The sequence below is a fragment of the Fringilla coelebs genome, assembly GCF_963513975.1.
Source record: "Fringilla coelebs genome assembly, chromosome: 17".
Classification (NCBI taxonomy): domain Eukaryota; kingdom Metazoa; phylum Chordata; class Aves; order Passeriformes; family Fringillidae; genus Fringilla; species Fringilla coelebs.
In genome coordinates, this window is record NC_140043.1 from 5202372 (window position 1) to 5225714 (window position 23343).

The 23343-nt window shown below is 40.8% G+C and overlaps 1 protein-coding gene across 2 annotated transcripts in view; it reads left to right on the forward strand.

The window, feature by feature from the left end:
- Window positions 1-23343, forward strand: part of CIT (citron rho-interacting serine/threonine kinase) — a gene marked incomplete at its 5' end in the record, with an annotated part of 65450 nt that overhangs the window by 38272 nt on the left and 3835 nt on the right. For both annotated transcript variants that reach the window (XM_084216991.1, XM_084216992.1), the window contains 20 exons: window positions 60-234; window positions 1481-1678; window positions 3844-3897; window positions 11278-11475; window positions 11903-12096; window positions 12595-12730; window positions 13130-13234; window positions 14437-14577; window positions 14750-14857; window positions 15545-15707; window positions 15952-16116; window positions 16210-16347; window positions 16593-16773; window positions 17003-17094; window positions 17380-17484; window positions 18343-18512; window positions 19478-19558; window positions 19756-19891; window positions 21082-21221; window positions 22077-22169. In XM_084216991.1, coding sequence (XP_084073117.1) covers window positions 60-234; window positions 1481-1678; window positions 3844-3897; window positions 11278-11475; window positions 11903-12096; window positions 12595-12730; window positions 13130-13234; window positions 14437-14577; window positions 14750-14857; window positions 15545-15707; window positions 15952-16116; window positions 16210-16347; window positions 16593-16773; window positions 17003-17094; window positions 17380-17484; window positions 18343-18512; window positions 19478-19558; window positions 19756-19891; window positions 21082-21221; window positions 22077-22169 — 2773 coding nt within the window. The remainder of the gene's footprint in view (window positions 1-59; window positions 235-1480; window positions 1679-3843; window positions 3898-11277; window positions 11476-11902; window positions 12097-12594; window positions 12731-13129; window positions 13235-14436; window positions 14578-14749; window positions 14858-15544; window positions 15708-15951; window positions 16117-16209; window positions 16348-16592; window positions 16774-17002; window positions 17095-17379; window positions 17485-18342; window positions 18513-19477; window positions 19559-19755; window positions 19892-21081; window positions 21222-22076; window positions 22170-23343) is intronic.

The window sequence follows — 23343 nt, forward strand, 5'->3', positions numbered from 1 at the left end:
GTGGAAGGACGTATGCTAAGGGCATTTTGGGTTTGTCACTTGTGCATTTCTCCTATCAGGAAAGCCCAAGAGGAGATGATTTCAGAGCTCAGGCAACAGAAGTTCTACTTGGAAACACAAGCTGGAAAGTTGGAGGCCCAGAATCGAAAATTAGAAGAGCAATTGGAAAAGATGAGTCACCAAGATCACACTGACAAGAACCGCCTGCTGGAGTTGGAGACACGGCTGAGAGAGGTGAAAACATGGCTCTGATCCCCCTCAACAAACTTTCCTAAATGTACCCCATTTTGTCAATACAGTGAGAACTAGAATTAACTTCTTGTAGTGGTATTTGAAAGTGTATTAGTAAATCAAAAAATGAAAAAGCTCATGAAAAGGAAGTAAATGTAACTATTAAGGACTTGTCATGCTGAATCTGAGCTTTTAGATCATCTTGCTTTTTCAGAATTCTATTTCTGTGTTTGTTTGTACAATACCCTTATAATATTGTCTGGGTAGAGAATAATAGCTCAGCAATGTACAATGACCAGACAGATAACCTGTAGTCTTAGAGTCCACAGCTTAGAAAGCAAAGGACACAGCAGAATTGCTGTAAGAAAAAAGGAACCTGCTGCTTCATGCACCATTTTCAGAGTTTTCTGGAAAACCTAACATGGAAATATGTAATATATGTAATACACTCTTTTAAAGATGTGTGAGCTGTGCTTCAGTTTTAATTTTGTATTAATTAGTTTGGTTCTACAAATTCTTCTCCAGTCTCAGTCCACTAATTTTCAGCTAAGGTTGTTGAACAACCAACCTGTCCTACTTTGGCCAGAAGCTGACTGAGACCAGTGTAAGGTTTCTGACAGCCTTGTCACACATCTCAAGCACAACAGACAGATTCCCTTGGTAGAGCAGGCAGCCTGAGGAAGGTGCTAAGGTTTGGAATTGATTCTGAACACTGAGATCTGTTTTAGTTGTTTATTTCTTATCCCTGGAGTGACATGTTTATCCTTTTGTGTGCTGCAAGAAACCTTCATCAGAAGCCATTCAGGTAAACCCAAAGCCAGATGAGCTTTTGGGTTTCTATAAAAGAAATTTGAAGGGAAGACAAAACATGGAAGTCAATTGCAAAATGTATGTAATGTATGCCCAGAGATTCCCACATAAAGATCCTTAGAGACTCTTAGCTTCAGTGAAGAAAGTTCATCACAAACTACTTCAACATTTTCTACCAGTGTTTGATATGTTTGAGTTTCAGCTGGAACTATTCTTGTGCCCTTGTTGTTCCAAAATGCCAGGTTTTTTTTTCCAAAAAACCAGTAGGGAATAAACAAAGCTGAGTCCTTGATTTCTCAGTGCCTTAAGCAGTCTGCCAGGATGTGATTTTGGGAACAGACATGGCAATGGCCTCTTAAAGCGGGCTCTGAAACGAGACTCCATTGCCTGTCATGTCTGTTAATAACTCACATTTGGGTACCACTGTGACTTCCTTCAGGTTAGCCTAGAGCACGAAGAACAAAAGCTGGAGCTGAAGAGGCAGCTGACAGAGCTGCAGCTGACCCTGCAGGAGAGGGAATCCCAGATCACGGGGCTGCAGGCTGCACGGACAGCCCTGGAGAACCAGCTCCGCGAGGCCAAGACCGAGCTGGAGGAGACCACGGCCGAGGCAGAGGAGGAGATTCAAGCCCTCACGGTGAGCCCTGGGACTTGTCCTGGCAGCTGCAGATACACACTAGGATTATGTAGGTGCATGTTTCATAAAGAGGTTAAAAGGAATTTATATGATCTAATTTTTAATTTTCAGAAATGGGTATATGAATTGTGCCTTGTGTTGATAGAGGCATGAAGGGCTAAAATATCAAATTTTACCTTTAACCATTTGAATACTTCTGAGTAATGGTTCATTGCTGCCTAAACTGACTGATGGCTTGTAGGAGCATCATTACTTTTATTTTGAGGTGAAAGTTGCATCTGAAATTGGTATTGTTAGGAGTTTAACTCTGTGATTTACTTATTTAAATAATAGCTCATGAGTTTGGAAGTACTTGATGGTCGTAAATGTTTTGATGATTTTTTTCTTCCTATCAGTTACCCTGCTTTGAGGATACTTATTCAGGGGTATATATACCATAATTCTCCCACCAAATTCCTAGGGAGAGTCTTCTAACACATAATTTTATTCCAGTGCTAGTTTCATCAAAATTGTCATGTGTGTCTGGTGAGGTGTGTGAGTGATAGAAAGGAAAAAAAAAATTCAAGTCCTGCCACCCTCTTCCACCCCAACCCCTGTAAATGGAGTTCTAGATTATATGCTGCTGGTTGCTGTCTCTTGAGCACAAAGGATGCTTTCAAACTGTTTGATTCTAAGAAATATTTCCTTCACAAAAGATTCCCAGGGTTGTGGGTAGAGAGTTTGACCTGCTACCAGCTAAACCCCCTTGAGCAGCAGCCTGAAATGACCTTCAAATCCTGTGATTTGGAAGTGTTGGAAATGTGCTCCAGTGGCATTTAATCAAAGAACTGTTTGAATATTGCTGCCATTGCTGGTTTTTGGGAGGGGAGGGGGGCTCAGCTGGCACGGGTGCTGGTATTATGCTGATGCTTTGGGTAGATGAATGGCAGGACCATTCTCTCAGTTCTAAAGTGGGCACAGGCTGGGCAAGTGCAGCAACAGCATCGAGGCCTAAGAATAACTGAATAGAAATGGCATTGGGTTCTTTTTGCTCAGAACTGAGGCAGTCCCTTTCCAGCTGAAAGCTTTGCATAACAGCCACTATCACTGCCAGGGGGCTGGCAATGCACTTGGGATCCTTACCCAGCAGTGAAACAGATGAATATTCATGACCTGTGTTCACTCAGTTATTGCTCCAGTTAATGGGGCAAACTGGTAGTGCTGGACCAGCTGCTGTCAGACAGCCCAGCCAAGCAGGCTTGGGGCTATTCCTCTCATGGATTTTTTTACATACTTTTATTTCTCACATTGCCTGTTGTGGTAAGATAGCTTTTAAGCTCTCATATTTGACTTCTGCTGAACGTTTTTTTTTCCTGTTTAGTCTCTTGGCTCCAAGGAAAATGTTCTGAATGAAGAAAGGTGGCTGGATGTGCTTGAGCAGTAACCTTTCCTTTGTTAAGTTTTCAGATAGCACATGACATTAGACACTTGTTAAATCACTTTGAATTTTGAGAGAGGCCACGAGGCTGAAACAAGAACTTTTTGCTTTGTCATGCTTTGCTTGTAAATTAGGGGATAAAAATGGTGCATGCAATACTGCATTCTTTAATATGAGTGTTTGAACTTTTCTGTACTGTAGATGCTGTCCTCCAAAGAATTGATTATTATGTTTTATCACTGCTTTTTAGAGAGGCTCAGGCTTAAATGTGACTTTATGGTAGGATTCAGGTAGATTGGCAGAGCTGTTTGGGGTAGCTTGCATTATACATCACTATAGCTTTTCTTTGCAAGCATTAAATTGTGTGCAGTGTTTATTTTCTGTGAAACACCATTCGGGACACAGAAATGAAACCAACTCAAATTAAAATGTCAAGAATGTAAAAACTTAACATGGGATCAACAAGTCTTCTGGTGCCCATTTCAGATGGAACCTGTTACATAATTCCATTCTTGAGCTTGTACATTTTCCTGAAGCACTTCAGAGTTGGGAGCAGAAGTGTATTTTGATTAAATAGGATGGGACTTTTGCTAATCAGTTCTTTGCCACTACAAAGTGCTTTCATAGCCTGCAGCATCTGCCTTCCAAACTTTGCTTGCTGGTAGACTGTTCTGCAGTTTGTTTAGCAACAGCATTCTTGAATTCTAATGTATGAAAAAATTGATGATGAACTTCTTACCTCCTTTAGGCACATAGAGATGAAATCCAGCGTAAATTTGAAGCCCTTCGTAATAGCTGCACAGTGAGTATTAAATCCAGATCATTGAATTATTTTGAAATTAAGGATAATGAAACAAACAATTTCCTCATTTAATCCTTGATGACAGTAGTTCCTAATGTGGACTTCTGGCTTCAAGGTGCTAGTAGGAGCTGGATGGATTGGATTTCTTTTAGGTTTCAGGTAAACCTCAATTTTGAGGTCTTAGTCTGATCATGAAATTGTCACTGTTCTTCTTTTTGGAGAAGAAGTAAATTAAAATATCTCATTGCAGTGCAGCTAATAAGAATGGTGCAGCAGCTGCAAAAAATGACTGTAGATGAAGGTCTTTTCTGCTCACAAGAAGAAAAGATCTACCTGTCCAAATTCTGAGCTGCATTGTAGATCTAGGCCTGAGTGGGTTTTAAGGAGGATTTTAACACTGTTTGAAGAAACAAGAAGTGTTAAGGTTCCAAATAATTCATTGACATACAGCAGAGAGAACTCCAGGATCTGAATTTTCACCTTCTGTTGCCTGAGATCTTTGACATAATTTCAGATTCATTTCATCAGTCCAGGACAGATCTCCAAGGGCTTTGTCTATCCACAGGGATTCTTGCAGTTTAACACTATCTTCACACTTGTTCATGGCAGTTGATGGAGAGTATCTGCCTTCCAGTGACATGAATTACACAAGTGTTGGATAAGGACAGTCCTCTGGGTCAGCAGTGATTGTAAATTATTCTGGGCTTTTTCTCTCTACCCCACTCTGTAAGCAGGGCTTAATTGCTGGGACTTTTTATATTGATTGTTTCCCTGCTTCCCTTGAGTGATTTCCTCAAATGTAATTTTTCATGCTGTAGGAGTAAGTCTCTAATGTATAAGTTTTCATCTTTTAAAATATCTTTTCAGCATGAAAGTCATTCTGTTTTCCTCACTTGCTCTTTAGCACTAAGCAAGGGGGTTCTTCTGGACATGGAATATCCAGATAGGAATAAGTGAGGAAGTGCAGCTTTCCAAAGTGCTCTAACCTCTGTCTAAAAGAAAGCCTACACAAGAAACTTCACTTTCTGTTCCCTTCCTCATTTTCTTAGGTTGACTCTCTAGCTCCCTATGTGTCATCATAGATCTTACATCTAGAGCTATCTTCTGTTGCTCTGGAGTTTGCCTTTCATTCACAGTGACATCTCTTTTTCTGAAAACACTTTTGTGATCTCCATGAAGGGAAAAAACAGGTGTGGGAACTCTGTGACTCCTGTTCACTGCAGGGTCAGCTGCCTTGCAGAGCTGTAACTCATTATCCAGTGACACTTCAGCTCTGAGTGTGGGGAACAAGCTCCAGCAGGGAAGAATGACCCATAACATTTCCAGAATGTCAAGAGCTTCAAAGGACTTGTAAAAGTATTGTGCATTGTAAGGCCCTCCAGTGGGATAAGTGGGATCAGACATCCTCATCAATAAGAAATTAATTAAATAGTTCCTAAATGAATAATACATGCCCATGGTACATTCTCTTTGCAGCCCAGGAGAATGCATGTATAATTTAATTGACTGTGGACAGATAATTTCATGTTGTGTGCTGTGCCTGCTCCTGGCTGTCCATCCTGCCTGAGGAATGAGGAAATCAGGGCAATCTTCTGTTGCCAGTGGGGGTCAAGAAATGCTAATGACACTGCTTTCACCAGTTGTTTCAAACTCATTTCTATCTGATGGTACCAGTATGATGCAGGCTGTGCTTTTTGGTGACCATGTGACTCCACTCGAAGGTGATTAGAATTTATACTCCTTTTAAAATCCAACAACACTTCAAGGGAATAATTGTAATATGCTGCTGCTTATACAGCCTGATAAAGGATGGATTTATTCTTTCAGGAAGTTCTCAAGAGAGATCCTTTTTAAGCTGACACAAACTTCTTGAACTAGTCTGGCAAACTTTGGTAGGGAATTACTTTTTATTTGATCTTATCGAGAAGCTCCAGCAGCATAAGAATTACAAAAATAAGATTAGATAGAAAAAAAATTTAAAAATTGAATTACTTCAGTACTTTTGCAGTCTTCAAAAGATAAATAAAAATACTTAATCTACTTTCTTTGGTATTGTTCCTGATTCTCTAGCTTCACAAATGTCACAGCTTCTGATTGTAGAGAAGGCTGTGTCTGCTTTCCTTGTGTCCTCATTGCACACTTATTCTTCCTTTTGCTGAAGTCTCTGACCAAGGAGGCTTTTTCAGGTTCTCCTTTTTCATGCTTTCTCTCCCTCAGTTGAGCAAGAAATAATAGGACACATAATTACAACAAAAATTGTAACTTTTGCTACCTGCTGAACGCACACATGTGCTTGTGGGCACACACAGTGTCATATCTTATCACAACCTTCTCACAATGATAGCTCATCCAGCTAATCTGTTGAGGGAGAAGGACTAGTCCCCTACATTTACTCTATGAAATAAATGGCCCATTTGAGTGTTAAAAGTATTTTCCAGGCAATGAAAGCAAGATCTAGAAATAAAAGGCATTCTTAAATAGGAAAATTTACACATTTGTCAGTAGTTTCCAGATACCTCCAAATTATGGCTTGTTCTGAGATCACCAACATGTTTAAACTTAAAAATACAACTAAATTATCTAAATAATAATAGAATTGTTTCCAAAAAGAAACTTCCATTAAGCAGGAATTCAAGTCTTTAAATATTTAGCAGGAAATAGTCCTATAAAAGCCTTGCACTCAGCTTAGTAAAATACCAGAGAGCCACCATCTGAATCCCCTGGCTTTTTCAGATACAGGCTGTTGCTTTTACTCTAGCAATGACTGGCATTTCTTATTCCTCACTGGATATTGCATTTCCATTTATTCAAGTTTTCCCCAATAAAACAAAGTTTATCTTCCCTTCTTGAGTTTCTTTTGTCATCATCTTGTGTTCCAGTCTTAAACATTAACAGGCTTGATCTGCACTTGTGCAAGAGCTTGGATATTGAGGCATTAAATCTGTGAGCCCATCAGAGTGGTATAATTTTAATAATGTGTGAATTCCTGCTGAATTCAGTCTAAGATCCTGATTCCACATTTGCTCCATAAGTTGACATAAGTTGTATTCTTGTGAGCTTCCAAAATAAAACTCAAAGATGTTACTTTGATGCTAAACTGTGTTTCAGAGTAAAGGAATCTTGCCCACTGTGACAAGGCTAATACCCAGGCAAAAACTTTTATAAGGCTTTGTTATTTTTTTTTTTTTAAAGAAAAATTCCTGTTGGGTGGAAGGGGTTATCCTTGATTCCCATTTCACAGAAAATATGATGGCAGATACAAAACTCAATTTCTGCCTGTAACTGGTATTTTTTGTAGCCTGACAAAAATATCAGAGTTTTCTGAGGCATTGCTGTGAGAGGTTAACGAGACCTTCACTCTGGATAACATCATCATCATTTGAAGAAGAGGCTCCTGTTTGGGAGAGGCAGCTCATCTTCTGGGACCTAGGACTGGGTGTTTTAATCCTGGCCTGCTGTGGGGAGGAGAGGAATGCAGTCTGGGCAGTGTCCAGTGGGCAGAGTCCCTCAAGATAACCCAGGAAGAGTTTTTGGAGACTGAGATCCATGTTGAAGGTGTGTTTCAAGGCACAGATGTTGTCTGACTATGGAGAGGGGAGGAGAGGGAGGGATTCATTGTCAGGTATTGATGGAGGTAGACACACAATCTGTCTGCAGCCCTGCTGGAGAGCCTGAGCCTCCAGTGTTGGGATTTCTCTGCCTGAAAAGCTTTGCCTCACACAGTAGGTAAAGACAAAAGGAGTCTCTCTGCTCTCACTTCCTCCTAACAATAATTTGGGGCTGAGGGACAGCTTTTTCTTGTTTCCTATTTACTTCTGACAGGTAGCTTTCTGGTAAAGATTAGTGGGGGTGAGGAGGAGTGGAAATGGATAGAGCAACACTATTAGTCTGGAATTGGATTAAACTCCAAATAAGACTCTGCTGATAGCATCCCCAACCAGTTTTTCTTGCTGTGTCCTAGCATTTTTCTGCATGTTGATGGCATCTGAGAACTGACACACCTTTATGAAGGAATAGGGTATGGGGAAGTTTGCAAGTTACAGTTACTATTATATAAATAAAACTCCTTATTTTTATCCTTTTCCTCATTATTGTGCCTGTGGTTTTGATATGTGGAGCATATGGATTAAATTTAGTACATTTTATCTGGTGTGCAAACCAAATCATCATGGCCCTGACTGTTTGTTGCTCTGATATTTGATTTAATCCATGGCTGGAGAGGTTTGTAGGACCAGGGGTAACAGCTGTGAATCTGCTCAGCCTCACTAGGGAATACTTTGCTTTCCTCAGATTATTCAGTGGGGAGGGAATGATGCTGGGTATGGCCCCTTCTGCTGAGGAGCTGCTCTGCTTGGGTTGCTCTGCAATATTTAAAAATGAGATACAGTCTTCTGCATCAGGATAAAGATAAGCTGTGTGCTCAGTTGTGGTGTGCAGTGAACAATCCGTGTAGTTAGATGATATCTCTGGTTTATGGATTAGTTGTGATGAAGATGTGCATAAATAGAGGAGAAAATTCCAGTTGCTGTGAGTGGTGATGCAGTGACACAGATACAGTGGCTGTCTAGATTGTCTAGAATTGCTTTGCCAAGGTTTCAAGTGTTTGGTTAATTTATAAACTTAAAATGTGATGATTTTTCTAATTATATTATGGGTTTCTAAAGGATATAATAGCATTTTCTTACTGACTCTCCTTTAATATGCTTCACATTTACCTGAGAATAGCTCAGAATTGGTTGACTTGTTTGGGGTTTTTGGGGGCTTTTTTTTTTTTTTTTTTTGCCTGGGGATTTCCTTTACTAAAAATAAAAATATCTAGAGTTATTCACTCTTTCCAGGTACAGGATACTGGTATAGGTTGTATGTATGCACAAGACAATATTTCCAACTAAATCTGGGTTGTGGGGTTTTTGGTTTTTTTTTTGATCTGTGGGGTTTTTTGTTGGTTTTTTTTTTTTTTTTGGTTGATTCCCAGGACAGGCATTTCTATCACACTACATCCCATTTTCCTGTGTCAGCATTACCCATTTCTCCTTAGGCTTTAGAGTGTTAATAAACTCTCTAATCCTGTTGGGTTACGCATAGCTGTAGACAGCTATTGGATATGCTAAAAAAACAACCCCCTTCCCCATGAAAAATGGTAGATTGTACCAAGAGGAATAAATTTGCTCCTGTTAAAAAAAAAATTATATCTGTCTAGATTACATTATCTAGGTTTTATTATAGTTGGAATTTAAGCCAAGGTATTTTGGAATTGTCAGTAAATACACTGTTAGAAGAAGGAAAGAAATCATGTCACATCTTCTGGAACCCTTCTTTGTTAACTGCTTTGTTATTTGTCTGAGGTTTTCCAGAAATATCCTACTAGATAAAATATAGCAGTGAAATATAATATGATCTGGTTTAATTTTAGTTGTATTCAGGGAAAGAAGTCAAAATCTCAGAACCTAGGATAAAAGAAAATGAGAGCTCAACTTCCAGCCCTTAAGGAATAAAATCAACTTGAAATACAGCCAGTTTTAATAATTAATTAAGTAGTTGGACATATTAACTCTGCATATTTCTGTATCCATTTTGTGTTTCCCTCATCTCAGTTTTCTTGTATTTCATAACTAGCTTAATATTTTTTTAATAAAAATTACTTGTACTAGTATATAAAATAGATGTGGAAGAAACCATGAATGTATAAAATATTTCCTGAAACTGCCTAGATACATGGTGTGGTTAAACATAAAATTAAAAGAAATGGAAGAAAAAGTGAGTTTCTGATCTGACAGTTAGTAGAGCTCTCAGCTGTTGTAAGAGCAGTAGGTAAAACACTGTAAATTCAAATGTTCTTTTGCTGCTTTTTGTTTGTATAAACAAATCTAAGCTCTTATTTCTGTAGCACTATAGGCACTAACATGTCCTTACAACCCAGGCTGCTCCCTCTGAAAGCTTGGTGCAAACAATGCAGGGGAAAATGTGTATTTTGAATAGGGCAGTGAGAGTGCTCAGAAACAAGCACATGATCAGATTTCTTCAGAAATGTTGTGTTTTGAAGTGTGAATCATCTTGATTTGACCCTGAACATATGGGTGGCAGGAACTCCCCTTCACCCAGCAGGGAGTAATGGCTGTTGGACTTTTTCTGCTCACAGTTTAAAAACCAAATACTGTTAATTTAGGTCTAGGAGAGGCATGGTAAAAGGCTGCCAAAATATGCATTACAGATTCTTCAAAAAGAAGTGGTTGTCATCTTTCCAGAGAGCTGAGGAGAGCTGTGTGCTCTATCCTCTACTGCTTTAGATATTTAAGTCCTTGGCTTGTGTAGGAAATGGGAACATTTACATTTGAATGTGTGGCCAACTGTGCGCTGAGATTTTATTTTTTTCCCATTTAATGAAGTATCTTATTCACTTTTCTTTAACATCCAGGCAAAAGAGCCTCTAGAACATATTATTAAGAGTTGAATGTGAATTGTATAGAGTTTACCAGTTTCTGAAATTCTTTTTATTAAGCTGATTTCAAGATTACTGAAGTTTCTTTCTCTTCTGTTGTGGTGACATTGGTTTTGAGTTAGGAGGAGGTACAAATTCATCCACCCAGTGTTCAGGCCTTTCATTCATAAAACCAACTGTGAAAATGGCCCACTGTTGTTTATACTTGTCTTTCAGTTGGAGGGGCCTGTGGTTGAAAGCTTTTAGTTAGTGCTGACTGAACAAATGGATGCTCCCACTTTGGCAAAGGCCTTGTTGAATTTTTGCTTTTCACTGATTTTCCATATTGTGTTACCACACTGGTTTCTTCCCTCCTGTGTACCCAGCTGCCATCCATAATGCTGTTACTTTGATAGAATGTATTTCTTAACATTTTTCTGCCTTTCCTGGATATACCCAGTGTTAAAAATAACAATATAAGCAATTCCCAGGGATATCCATCAGGTTTCACTGCCTCCACTGCACCTCTTGGTCTGTTTTCTTCAGTACCACACTTTGAAAGCCTTTCTGAGAGTGATTAGCCTCATTGCACTTAGGGGAGATTGAGGCAAAAAAAGGTCACTGTAAGTCAGCAGCAGAGCTGAGAATCCAGCCAGAACTCCTGGCTCCCAATCCAGTGCTTGAACTATGACAGCTCTCTCAAATAATAAATTACATTGCAGCTTATTTATGCTCTGAACCAGATTTTTTTAAAAAAAGCTATTTTCTCTAAGATACAAAACTCTACTCCTAATCCAAGAACATTACTATGCAAAAATATCTACCACTAATGCTGCCCTTTTTTTTTTAATTAGAAAAACTGTAAAAGCTTGGCAATAAATAATTGTGTGAATTGAATAATCTCCCCAGTTACGATTTCAAAAACCTGTGCTTACTCACATGTAATTTATTTTTCTTTCTAGGTGATTTCAGATTTGGAAGAGCAGCTGAACCAGCTCACTGAAGACAATGCAGAGCTGAACAACCAGAATTTCTTCCTGTCCAAACAACTGGACGAGGCCTCGGGGGCCAACGACGAGGTTGTGCAGCTGCGGAGCGAAGTCGATCATCTCCGCCGGGAGATCACTGAGAGGGAGATGCAGCTGACCAGCCAGAAACAAGTAAGGCTCTCTAGGTCTGATCAGCAGCTCTTGGTGGGAGCTGGCAAAAATTCCTTTTACATCTGGAAACCCATAAGAAGCGATGATGCTTCCTGGGGCAGTTGAGTGAATGGAAATTTTTGGTATTTCCCATATCGTGTTTTTACACAATTTTATCTAGCAATCCTGCACTCTGAAAGCATTGTCGTTTAGAATTACTCATTTTAATTTCGTGGCTCTGGAAATCTCAAAATGTTCATAATGAGATCGACCTGACATTATCAGGGATCACAAGTGAATGTGCAGGAGCCTTGAAATAAATGGGCTGTGATTTCCCAGCTCCTGCTGGCTGCAGATTTGCATGTACTGTAATCGAAATGGTACGGCTGAAGCTGAGAGTGCACGCTTGATGTGGGATGTGAGAATTGATAGGAGGATTTATTTTTAGACTATGGAGGCCTTGAAGACAACATGTACAATGCTGGAAGAGCAAGTAATGGACTTGGAGGCCCTGAATGATGAACTCCTGGAGAAAGAGCGCCAGTGGGAAGCGTGGAGAAATGTTCTAGGGGATGAGAAGTCCCAGTTTGAATGTCGAGTTAGAGAGCTGCAGAGGATGCTGGATACTGAGAAACAGAGCAGGTCTCTCTCTCTCTTCCTTCCCTTTTATGAACTTTTATGAAAATTCTCTATAGAAGCTAGTACAAAAATTATATTTAGCATAGGATATGGGAGTTGGAGCTAAATATAAAATCTTGTGAGGTAGTTCTAAAAATGGTTTATTAGTTAATAGTCATCACTGATATTGTTCCTTTTGTTTCTTTGCAAGTGAACGATTCAAGGGGAGTGGTATTTATCATTGTAATTTATAAAATGTCTTGATTTATTATCTTCTATTTTATTTTATGGAAAAAATAGTCTTTGCTCCTGACTGTTCCTGTGGGGTCTTGAAATTTTTAAGGCTGTAGTTCTAGCAGGGGCAGGAAGAGGATTATATAATATAAAAGTGTTGCAGCAAACAGTCTGGCTTTCTAATGTAACATCTTGAATTTGAGGCAACCCCTGAAAGAGTTATTGATGCCACTGCCTGCTAGGGAGAGGTCAAGGAGTTAGGTAACATTATTTTCCATTTTAATGCAGAGTGAGAGCAGATCAGCGTATTACTGAGTCTCGCCAGGTGGTAGAACTGGCTGTCAAGGAACACAAGGCAGAGATTCTGGCCCTGCAGCAAGCACTCAAGGAACAAAAACTCAAAGCAGAGAGCCTTTCTGATAAGGTAAGTAACTTTCAATCCTAGACTTTCATAATTAGATGAAATACTTTTCCACTGATATTACTTTTAGAAATGTGGCCTTGAGCAGCTTTTCTCAAGATGTTATAGAGACAAATGAAAAAGACTGGAGGTCATAGAATAGAATTCTATCTTCAAACCAAAGACCTCAAATTTTCTTTGAAAAAGACTAAAGCAGACAGCAGCCTATGATGCCTGGAATGAAGTCCTTCAATAACTTGGTATCTGCATTTGAACAAGCCAAAATGTCTTTTGCCTGGTTTTTCCCCAGCAACCAAAGGCTAATTGTATCATTTTTCTTCAGCATGTGCTTAGTGAAGTTGGATTTAAGACTGTGGAACTATATTTATTGGTGTTCAATGTTATTCTGACCCTCTTTCCCAGCTCAATGACCTGGAGAAGAAGCATGCCATGCTGGAGATGAACGCCCGCAGTTTACAGCAGAAGCTTGAGACAGAAAGGGAGCTCAAGCAGAGGCTTCTGGAGGAGGTAACCTTGGAGATTCATGTTAGAACTTCAGAAGGTTCCACATCATGAGGAGGGGAGGTTGTGTGAATAAGAGTTACACATCCATCCTTCTATTTAACTGGGAAGATTAATCGAGTTGGGGGAGTTGTTTTCACTTAAAAGTTTGCAGAGTGTGTGGCCGTGTCAGGGAGCAGTAAAAGTGAGCTGCTCCTCAGGGGCAGGGGAGCTGGCAGCCAAGGGGCACAGTGGGCCAGGCAAGGACAGGACCTTGCAGCCTGCAGACCCACAGCACCTGAACCAGAGGACCAGGGCAGATTTGCTGAAGGTACCAGTGATCATTACAGAAACCTCCAGTCACAAGGCAGCTCCTAGGTCAGGCCTGCAAGGCCAGGCCTGTGCCCAGGCACAGCTCTGACCAGGCTAAGGGCAAGGGCCATAGCTTAAAACCAGCTCTGGAGCCAACATGCTGAGGGTGCACACCTGGAGGCCACAGGTGAGGTTTCTCTCACACCTCTTTTCATCATTAATTTGGGTCACAGCATTTGGATCCAAGGTCACACATCTGCACCATATCAGAGAGTAACTGAATGCAGGCAACCAGTTGTGGGTGGTGGGGGAAGAGGCTCCAGAGGAGTATCTCAGGGGTGGTTATGGACAATTAGAGCCCTCTGGTATTCTTGGGGTACTGACAGGTTGCCTACTCCTTAATGCATCACCAGGAAAGATTTCTGCTCCTGCTTTGTAACATAGGTTACATTCATGGTTTTCCTAGTCAGGGACCTTCTTGTCAAGAAAGTGTAAATCCTAAAGGAAGTAGGAGTATTTTGTCATGTGCCCTCCTCTGGTGTTAACTGGAGACAAAGATGCAAACACCTGGCCATTATTTTCCTTATTCATGTGACTATGACTGTCCTGGTTTATAGTAAAGATGAGAGTTTTAATTTATTTTTACACAGGTGGCTTCTGGTGGTTTTACAGAGAGCTTGAGAAAATGGTGTTGCTAGAGATTAATATAAATACACAGAAATGCTTGTTTAGTCACAATGCATTCTGAAAGGAATCTTCTAGAGTATTGTAATTTTCCAGCTTTTGAAGAATTGTGTGTTTATTTATAAGTTATGCAATGCAATATTTTACAAGGAGGGACAACATTTAATAGCTTTTTCTTACAAACAAGAAGACAACAAAACCCAAAACCCTGGCCTTTGTTTTCCTTTCAACAGCAGGCAAAGCTGCAGCAGCAAATGGATCTGCAGAAGAATCACATCTTCCGCCTGACTCAAGGTCTGCAAGAGGCTCTGGACCGAGCAGATCTTCTGAAGACTGAGAGAAGTGACCTGGAATATCAGCTGGAAAACATTCAGGTGAGGAAGCAGGGCAATGCTCTGCCTCATTCCCTGTGAGGCTGTAGGATGTGATTTACAGTTTGTGTGTGACACTTTCTTCATGGAATTTTTTAGCTCTGTTTTGCTATCAAGTTGCTTGTTTGTTTCTTCTGTTGAGATGAAATTTCTTGTATCTGTGTGTGATTCACAGGTTCTCTATTCCCATGAAAAAGTGAAAATGGAGGGCACTATTTCTCAGCAAACTAAACTCATTGATTTCCTGCAGGCAAAGATGGACCAACCAGCAAAAAAGAAAAAGGTGGGTGAAGAAGGTTTGAGAGGCATGGAATTAAATGGTTTTGTAATTAGTTATGTGCTGTGTATTCTTAATATTTTGTTTTATCTTTCTTTGTGTAACAAAATGTTGTCCTCATTTAAGACCATTCTGAGTTGGTGAACACAAACTTTCCTAGGCAGAATGTGTTCTTTGTGGTTTTTCTGGTATTTTGTTATTCCTACAACATTTAGGTTACAACCTAGTAGCTACACCTCAGTGAAGCTGTAGGAATACATAATATTAAGCATGTTTTTTTAATGCTAAGTATGTATTTGTGCACAAACCTATTGTGTATCAAGAGTGGTTGTCCTGTAGTCACAGCATAGGACGGAGCAGACAATGTGACTTGTGTCACATCTTTGTCATAAGCTGCTCTGTCATTTTGAATGAAGTAATTTAATTTTAACCACCTATTTTGAGATCCTCTGTTTAGATGCTTTCAGAGACTCCAGGTGTGAGTACCAACAGGTAATGTATGTCCCTCTTTAAATTAATCCATATCTTGACATTTTTCTCTCCAGTGCCAATATGAGCTAAAAATCCATCCTTGCACATAACAGAATTGCCATTAGGCCCTCTGGCCGGACTGCCACTAGCTAGTGTCACTTTGCCTAGGTGAAGCCATCTCTTGCTAGGAGTTAGGAGTTGTCTGTGTGTTTCTGTTGCTAGGGCCTGTTTAGTCGGCGGAAAGAGGACCCTTCTTTACCCACACAGGTTCCCCTGCAATACAATGAGCTGAAAGTGGCACTGGAGAAGGAGAAGGCTCGTTCTGCTGAGCTGGAGGAGGCTCTACAGAAAACACGCATTGAACTCAGATCTGCTCGTGAAGAAGGTAGGGGTTAACAGAAAAGGTGAATCTGGAAGGAGGCACACGTTCTTGGTCTGCAGATGTGCCTTTAATTGGGTGCCACTCTAGCAATAACATATGTTGTTTAATTATTACCACTGCTGTGATGTTACAATAAAGCTACACTTGTTTCTGTGGGCTGTAACTGCAGACTGGTGACACAGAGCCCTGCTAGGAACCAGAGTGCCACGTTGGTCACATTAACCAGGGACATTTGTCTTGTCTGTAGCTGCTCATCGGAAAATATCCGACCACCCTCACCCCTCCACGCCGGCCACGGCCAGGCAGCAGATCATCATGTCTGCCATAGTGCGCTCCCCAGAGCACCAGCCCACGCCCATCAGCCTGCTGGCTCCACCCTCCAGCCGCAGGAAGGAATCCTCCACACCTGAGGGTAGGCTGCTCAGCTCCTCTTCTTCTCCCTCTGGCAGCGCCATCTCTTTACTGATTTCGTTTTCGCCCTGCTGATGAGCTGTGTCCCTTGCAGAGTACAGCCGGCGCCTGAAGGAGCGGATGCACCACAACATCCCCCATCGCTTCAACGTGGGGCTCAACATGAGGGCCACCAAGTGCGCCGTGTGCCTGGACACCGTGCACTTCGGCAGGCAGGCCTCCAAGTGTCTGGGTAAGGGCAAAGCACAGCACAGCTCGGGGGGAGGAAAGGCATCACCCATCCAGAGCAGGGAGAGAAATGACAGCGTGATGACTCTGAAACTACTTGGTGCAAACATTGAGAAAACATCATGGTTTGGAGCGGAAGGGGAACCTTGGAGAAGCTGGGATTTGTGTGTTAGAAGTTGAGGCAGCTGTGTCATGATTGTTTTTTTTTTTTTGTCATTTAACAGAAGTTTTTCCCTGTCCTCTTGTCAGAATGCCAGGTGATGTGTCACCCAAAATGCTCAACTTGCTTGCCAGCTACTTGTGGGCTGCCAGCAGAATATGCCACACACTTCTCAGAAGCGTTCTGCCGGGATAAGATGAATTCCCCTGGCCTGCAGCTGAAGGAGCCGAGCACCAGTCTGCGTCTCGAAGGGTGGATGAAAGTGCCAAGGTATAAACAGGACTCTTGGTGCCATGTCAGGTGCTGAAATATTTGGCCTGATGTTACCCTGGCTCTTACAATGAGATAATTGGTAAAGACCCATTACATGGGCATTACAATTACACCACTATAATTACAATTGCTACTGCTGAAATTTCTCTTTTATAGGAGTTGCATGCTTGCTTTGTACAGAATCCAAGCAGAAAATCCAACATGGTTTTGTGCTTTTTTTCCTCAGGAATAATAAACGTGGGCAACAGGGCTGGGACAGGAAGTATATTGTCCTGGAAGGAACCAAAGTGCTCATTTATGATGCAGAAGCAAGAGAAGGTAACTTAGAATTTCTAGCAAGAACATATATTTTAATCTTCAGATATTGTTTGGTGGGTTGAGAGGCTTAAAGATTATTACTGTTTCCTATAGCTGTACCAAGTTTAGCTAAATCTTCAGTGATAAGGCAACATTATGTTTTCATGACTCTTAGTCATTTTATTGGCTGACATGTCATGATAATACAACTGTGAAAACGTTCAGTGTGCATCCACTACTTTCTGCTATCACAGTTATTTTCTTGCTACCTGTCTGTTCCTAATCTGTCTCCCCATTCTCCTGCAGCTGGACAGAGGCCTCTGGAGGAATTTGAGCTCTGCCTTCCTGATGGTGATGTAACTGTTCATGGAGCTGTAGGAGCTACTGAGCTTACCAATACAGCAAAGACAGGTGAGAATCTTACATAGATGAGGTCAAATGGATTTCATCTGGCTTGCCATCAGTTAGCCTTGTTTGGCTGAACAGAGTTTTCTCCCTTGAGCTTTCATTGTGTAATGCTGTAATTTACCTCCATCTGAATTAGGGGAGTAGCTCAGCACTCCAGATCTAGTTACACCCAGGCTGTTGCTTCTGTCGTGGTAGAACTGTGGCTAATATAGTCATCAACCCAAGTGGAAGTAAATCTTCAAAGATTTGTAGCATAAACACTTGCTTTATTTAAATTTCTTCTCTATTAACTGTGATGTATCATAACTTCTGCCACCATTGTGCTCTGACCACAAAGCCATTAACTTAGAAATGCTGTGGGGTGTATACAGTCTCTTATAATGAAAAACTGTTGATGTGTTGATTTGTATGTACTGAATAGAACTGATGGATAAGATTCTGTATGTCTTGACTGTTACATTAAAGGATACAGACTGTTAAAAACAAAGGTTTCCATAACCAGTTTTTACAGATTTTTTCTTAATCAGTACAGGGAAAACTTTAGTCAAGTGGCTGGTTTGGTTTTGGTTTTGTTTCTTTTCCCACAATGGAGTTTCTTTCTCTTTTGAATAAAAGGCAAGAAATTATTTTTGTTGAGTTAAAGAGCCTTGTATATATGGATTGCAAACATCCAGCTAATATTTAGGTGTAAGTAGCTAGCCTGTGCAGGACCTGTAAAGGAGAAACCAATGTGTAAATTGCCATGGTACGTCATGATAAATACAACTTCTCTCCAATGAGGCTGAAAGGTGTTGATTTTAAGTCCATTGACAATATTCCAAAAACTAATCTAAGTCTTATTCTATCTATATAACATCTCAGATGTGCCATATATCCTAAAATTGGAGTCTCATCCACACACCACTTGCTGGCCTGGTAGAACACTCTACCTGTTAGCACCCAGCTTCCCTGACAAACAGCGCTGGGTCACAGCACTGGAATCAATAGTGGCAGGTGGGAGAGTTTCCAGAGAAAAAGCTGAGGCTGATGCTGTGAGTATAAAAGTTTCATTTAATAATAAAATATTCTGGGAGGGAGCAGAGTTTTGAAAAATATTTTTTCGATATTTGACATACTGAGGTTTAACTGAAGGTAAGTTATTGCTTCTGCCTTATGATTTGAGCACCAGGAGCCAGTTCACTGGGAGACTGATGCTGTGTGTTACAATACCCTTCTTTAGGCTTGGGGAGTGTAGTAGGAGAATCCCAAAATATCTCTGTAATTCCAGCAGAGGAAGGAAGAGCAGTTAGGACATGGTTTAAATCCAGTCTCATAAGGTACCACAGGGAACAAGCAAACCTTAAAAGAAGCAAAAACTCCCTCCACTCCCATTCTTAGAGAGTCAGAGGCTTTATGTTTTTTGCTGGGGGGAGGTGTGTGTGGGTGTGTACTTTTTAGTGTAAGTTTTATTCCTAATAAGAGGTTAAACAGATTTGTTTAGGTTTTGGATAGCCTTTCTCACACTGTTACAATGATAACTCTATTTTCTGGCAAAGGGAGGTTGGATTTTGTGGCATTGCATAAGAGAATTAGCTCTGGAGGTAGGGAATATCTGACTGCAGGAAATACTCTTTTTTCCTCAGGCTCACATTTCTTTTGTATCTGAGAAAATAACATGCTCCCACCAACATTTATACTTTTCTTTAATCCTTCCCCTTGGAAAATTCCACTGTTCTGTTGTAGGAGGTTGGGGAAAATGGAAAGGATAGAGACAACAATAGGTTCTGCCTGAATTTAGGATAATTCTGATCAGTTTGCCTTACTGTGTCTAAGGTAGATAAAAGTTTACTAATTCTTTTGTAGGAGGCATCCCTGCAACTTTTAGCTTTCTGAGAAAAAGAAATCTGTGCCAATCTCTTTGCCTGTCTGAAATTATGACCTTACATTGTTAAAGTACTCACAGATAAAGAGATGAAGATTAACTCAACAAGAAAACCATCATTTTTGTCATTTACAGAAACTGCTGGGGAACTCCCTGCTGAAGCTGGAGGGTGAAGATCGTTTGGATATCAATTGCACAATGCCCTTCAGTGACCAGGTAATGGTCATGTGCACTTGGTCTTTCTCAGGAGGGGATAATTGATTCAGGGAAATGGTATCTTGATTGCAATATGTGTAATTATGCACTTGTTTGTGGGTTTGATTTTTCTCTTCATTGCTGAAGAGTATCACCCAAGCTGCTGTTGGAGCATTCCTTGTTCTCCTCACGTAGAGCTATTTTTTCCCCTATTGTAGGTAGTGCTGGTGGGTGCAGAAGAAGGTCTCTATGCCCTGAATGTACTGAAGAATTCCTTAACACACATCCCAGGAATGGGAGCTGTCTTCCAAATTCACCTCATCAAGGATCTGGAGAAGCTACTCATGATAGCAGGTACAGGGCTGCGTGTCCCCTCTGGCCCTGCAGTGGCTCTGTGCTGCCAGGTCCTGCTTGCCTTTGGGTTTGTTCCAGGCTTTTGTCTGGTTTTTTTAATCAGCAAATTGGCAGGAATGCCTTGCTGTGGTTAACACAGTCCTGTCTGAGCCTGGCTGGTAGGGGATTATGTGAAAGAGCACTCAGTTAAACCTTCACAGGAAACTGATTTCAGATCTGAGGGAGGGAACAAGCAGAGACAAAACATTTCCAGGTTAGAGGTCAGTTGTCATTTTAAGTTCAGTTTAAAAAGTGTTGAGCTAATCAGTGAACATCTCTTCCTAATTATTGCACAACATTTTTAATGTAATTAACTATTTGAGGACCACTGTGTGATCACTGGGGCACAGAGCTGACTCTTACCCTCTCTTGCCCTGTAACAAAGCTGGGACTTCTGTCATGATTTAAGATTTCTTTGTGAAAGGAACACCAGCTTTAATCTCCCCATCTGTGGTTTTCCAGAGATAATCCTTCCCACACGGATGTAGGCATGCTGAACATTAGGCTGTATCTTCATCTGAAAGCCCAAATTATCAAGTGTCTATATGACATTTGCAGGGAATGAAAAACAAATTCTTTCCTCTTCTGCTAGTTTTGTGGTTTTTTCCTGGTAAGGGTTTAAGATGTCCATGGTTTATTTGTGCCAGGGTAGTAGAGAACAAAGCAAATCTCACACATAATGAGAAAGCTGTGTTAGTCTGTCACTGGGCTTCTGAGAGGAATTGGCCTTGGGCTGTAATGCAATTCATTAGGGCAGTTCTTGGAAATCCCTTGCCAGTTCTGTTGGCTCAGAGTGATTAAAACATCTTGTACTTGAAGAAGTTCTGAAGGGCAAAATAAAACTTCCTGGCTAATTTTGAATAATGTCTTAATGAGGCCACAGTTACTGTGTTCTGCTAGACTTCAGCAACACTAATCATCCACGCAGGGAATGGTTGTTCTCCTGGTGGATTTACTGCCTGTTGTAGGGTTGGGATTTTGTAAGTTTTCTGTTTCAGTTTGAATAGGAATAATATGGAATGAATTCTGCCTGGTACCTTGTGACTGTTTCCACAGTAACAGCCTGTAACAATGAGCTGCTGCTTAGGTAAGACTTTTGTAGTGAATAGGGAGTTCTCCCTTGATGAAATGCACCCTTTTTTTGTTTCCAGGAGAAGAAAGGGCTCTGTGTCTTGTTGATGTAAAGAAAGTGAAGCAGTCCCTAGCCCAGTCTCACCTCCCAGCCCAGCCTGATGTCTCACCAAATGTCTTTGAGGCTGTCAAAGGATGTCACCTTTTTGCTGCTGGCAAAGTAAGTCACAGCTCCCTCGTGCCCCCAGACCACCCCTAAGTCTGCTCTGAGCTTAATATTAACAAATCAGCATCTTTACTCCACTGGCAATACATCCAAGGTCTAAATTCTTGCTCTGAATATTTTTCTTAAAAAATAAGAAGAATGTATGGGCTGAAGAGAGGCTGAGCTGGAGACAGAATGGGGGATTTGCTGCTAATGTGGGTCAATTCAGTCAGGATGCCATGGTGGTATAGCTTAAACTGCTAGACAGTAAGAAATCCAGCATGGCATGGTGCTACTGCCTCCTCATTATTGATTACAGTTTTGAGGTTTTTAATTAGTAAATTCTGTCCAGTCTTTGTTCTTGAATGTCCTGCTTCCAGGATAGCAAATTTCCTTAGGTGTTTGTGTCACTTTAATTTTCGACATTTACACAGATTACTGGTTTAGTATGGAGCATTTAACCACAGCAAAAATTCTCATTAACAATAACTTCTCTGGACTACTTTGGTAACAAACAGCACCACTCATTTCAAAGTGATGCTTAAGATAAGTTTCAGGGGTTAAAATGTAGACCTAACCTATTTCAATTTGTCAACCCCTTTTCTGTGCAAAACCTTCTCATATTTTATTAACGTCTTTCAAGCATAAAAGAAATCATAGAAGCCATTTAAATTCACGTTCTTTTTTGAGAATGTGAAGAGGCTTTTCATTATTTCATGAATTCACAATAATTACCCTATTAATAAAATGTACTTGCTTATCTCTGCAAAGTTCTTTTTGTGGCAAGAGGTTCTCAGATCCGTTTCACACGCTCAGCAATAGAATTTATTTTATTGCTGTCCTGAACTATGCTTTTTATCTTCCTTACAGGTTGAGAACAGTCTTTGTATCTGTGCAGCCATGCCCAATAAAGTGGTGGTTCTGCGATACAACGAGAGCTTGAGCAAGTTCTGTATCAGAAAGGTGAGTTTAGTAACTCCCTGCTGCAGTTGAGGTTAATTCACATAGTGCTCTAAGCCTTTGCTTTGGAGCAAACATCTAAAACCTTTCTGTGAGCATGAGAAAATTTATTTGCCAGCTAAAATGATAACAAATTGCACTGTGCACTGACTCAAAGTGGAGTAGGCAGCAATTTCCTTTAAATAAGAGTTGGCATTTTTGGAGAGATGCAGAACAGAACTGTGATTTTTTGAGATATTGGGCTGAGCTGTAATTATACCCTCAGAGCTCTCTCCTCAGGACAAAAAGTTTAAACACCAGCTGCCTTAAAACATCTGGCACCCAGAAACTCATGCTCTCTCCTATGCACAAATTAAAGGATGTTCCAGTCAAACTACACCTCCCTGGGAGGTTCTGCAGGTGACTTTGCAGGCACCAGTTCATTTTCCAGTGTGACTGAGGCTGCTGGAGGGAAGCAGTGGGCACAGCCATGCAGATCTGGACTCCTCAGGAGGAAAGGCATCACTGAGGGAGATCTGGGCACACCTGCAGCTGATATCAACTCCTGCTCACAGCAGGGAACACTGAGGGGCTGCAGCCCTTCCTCTGACAAGGGCTTACATGCACAACATGTAAAGTCATGTTTTAGAGGGCAGGTTTTCCTTGTCTTCACTATTCCAGCCAACTGAATTTAGATCCTAGCAAGATGGCAGCAAGCCCGGAATATGCTTTTCTTTTCTGCCAACAAAATTTCCAGATAAAGTAGGATTTATGTAAGGAATCTTGTCCTCAGAAGATCTGGGAATCTGAGCATTGTGTCAGGCTAACCTGCAGAGTATCCCTGCTCTCAGTCACAAGGCATGTCTTGGTCAACAACATCTCTTTCTCATGTACAAAGAAGGAAGGAAGGAAGATTGGCTGTGGTCTACAAGGGAGCTGCTCACAGCTGCTCCAGAAAACTGAGCTGCAGAGCAGAAAACCATCTTGCAGAACAGTATATTCTTCCAAAAGGAAGATGATCTCTCCTGAGGCGAGTTTATATGCAAGTCTGTATTCAAGCATCACTTCCAACAAAACAAAACTTTCTTCTAGCAAGAGTTTTTGTCCACATGCTTTAGAGAGACTGCTAAGGTCTTTAAGGTTGCTACCACTCCCTTTTGTAAAGATAAATGTAGCAATATACAACTTTCCAGATTCA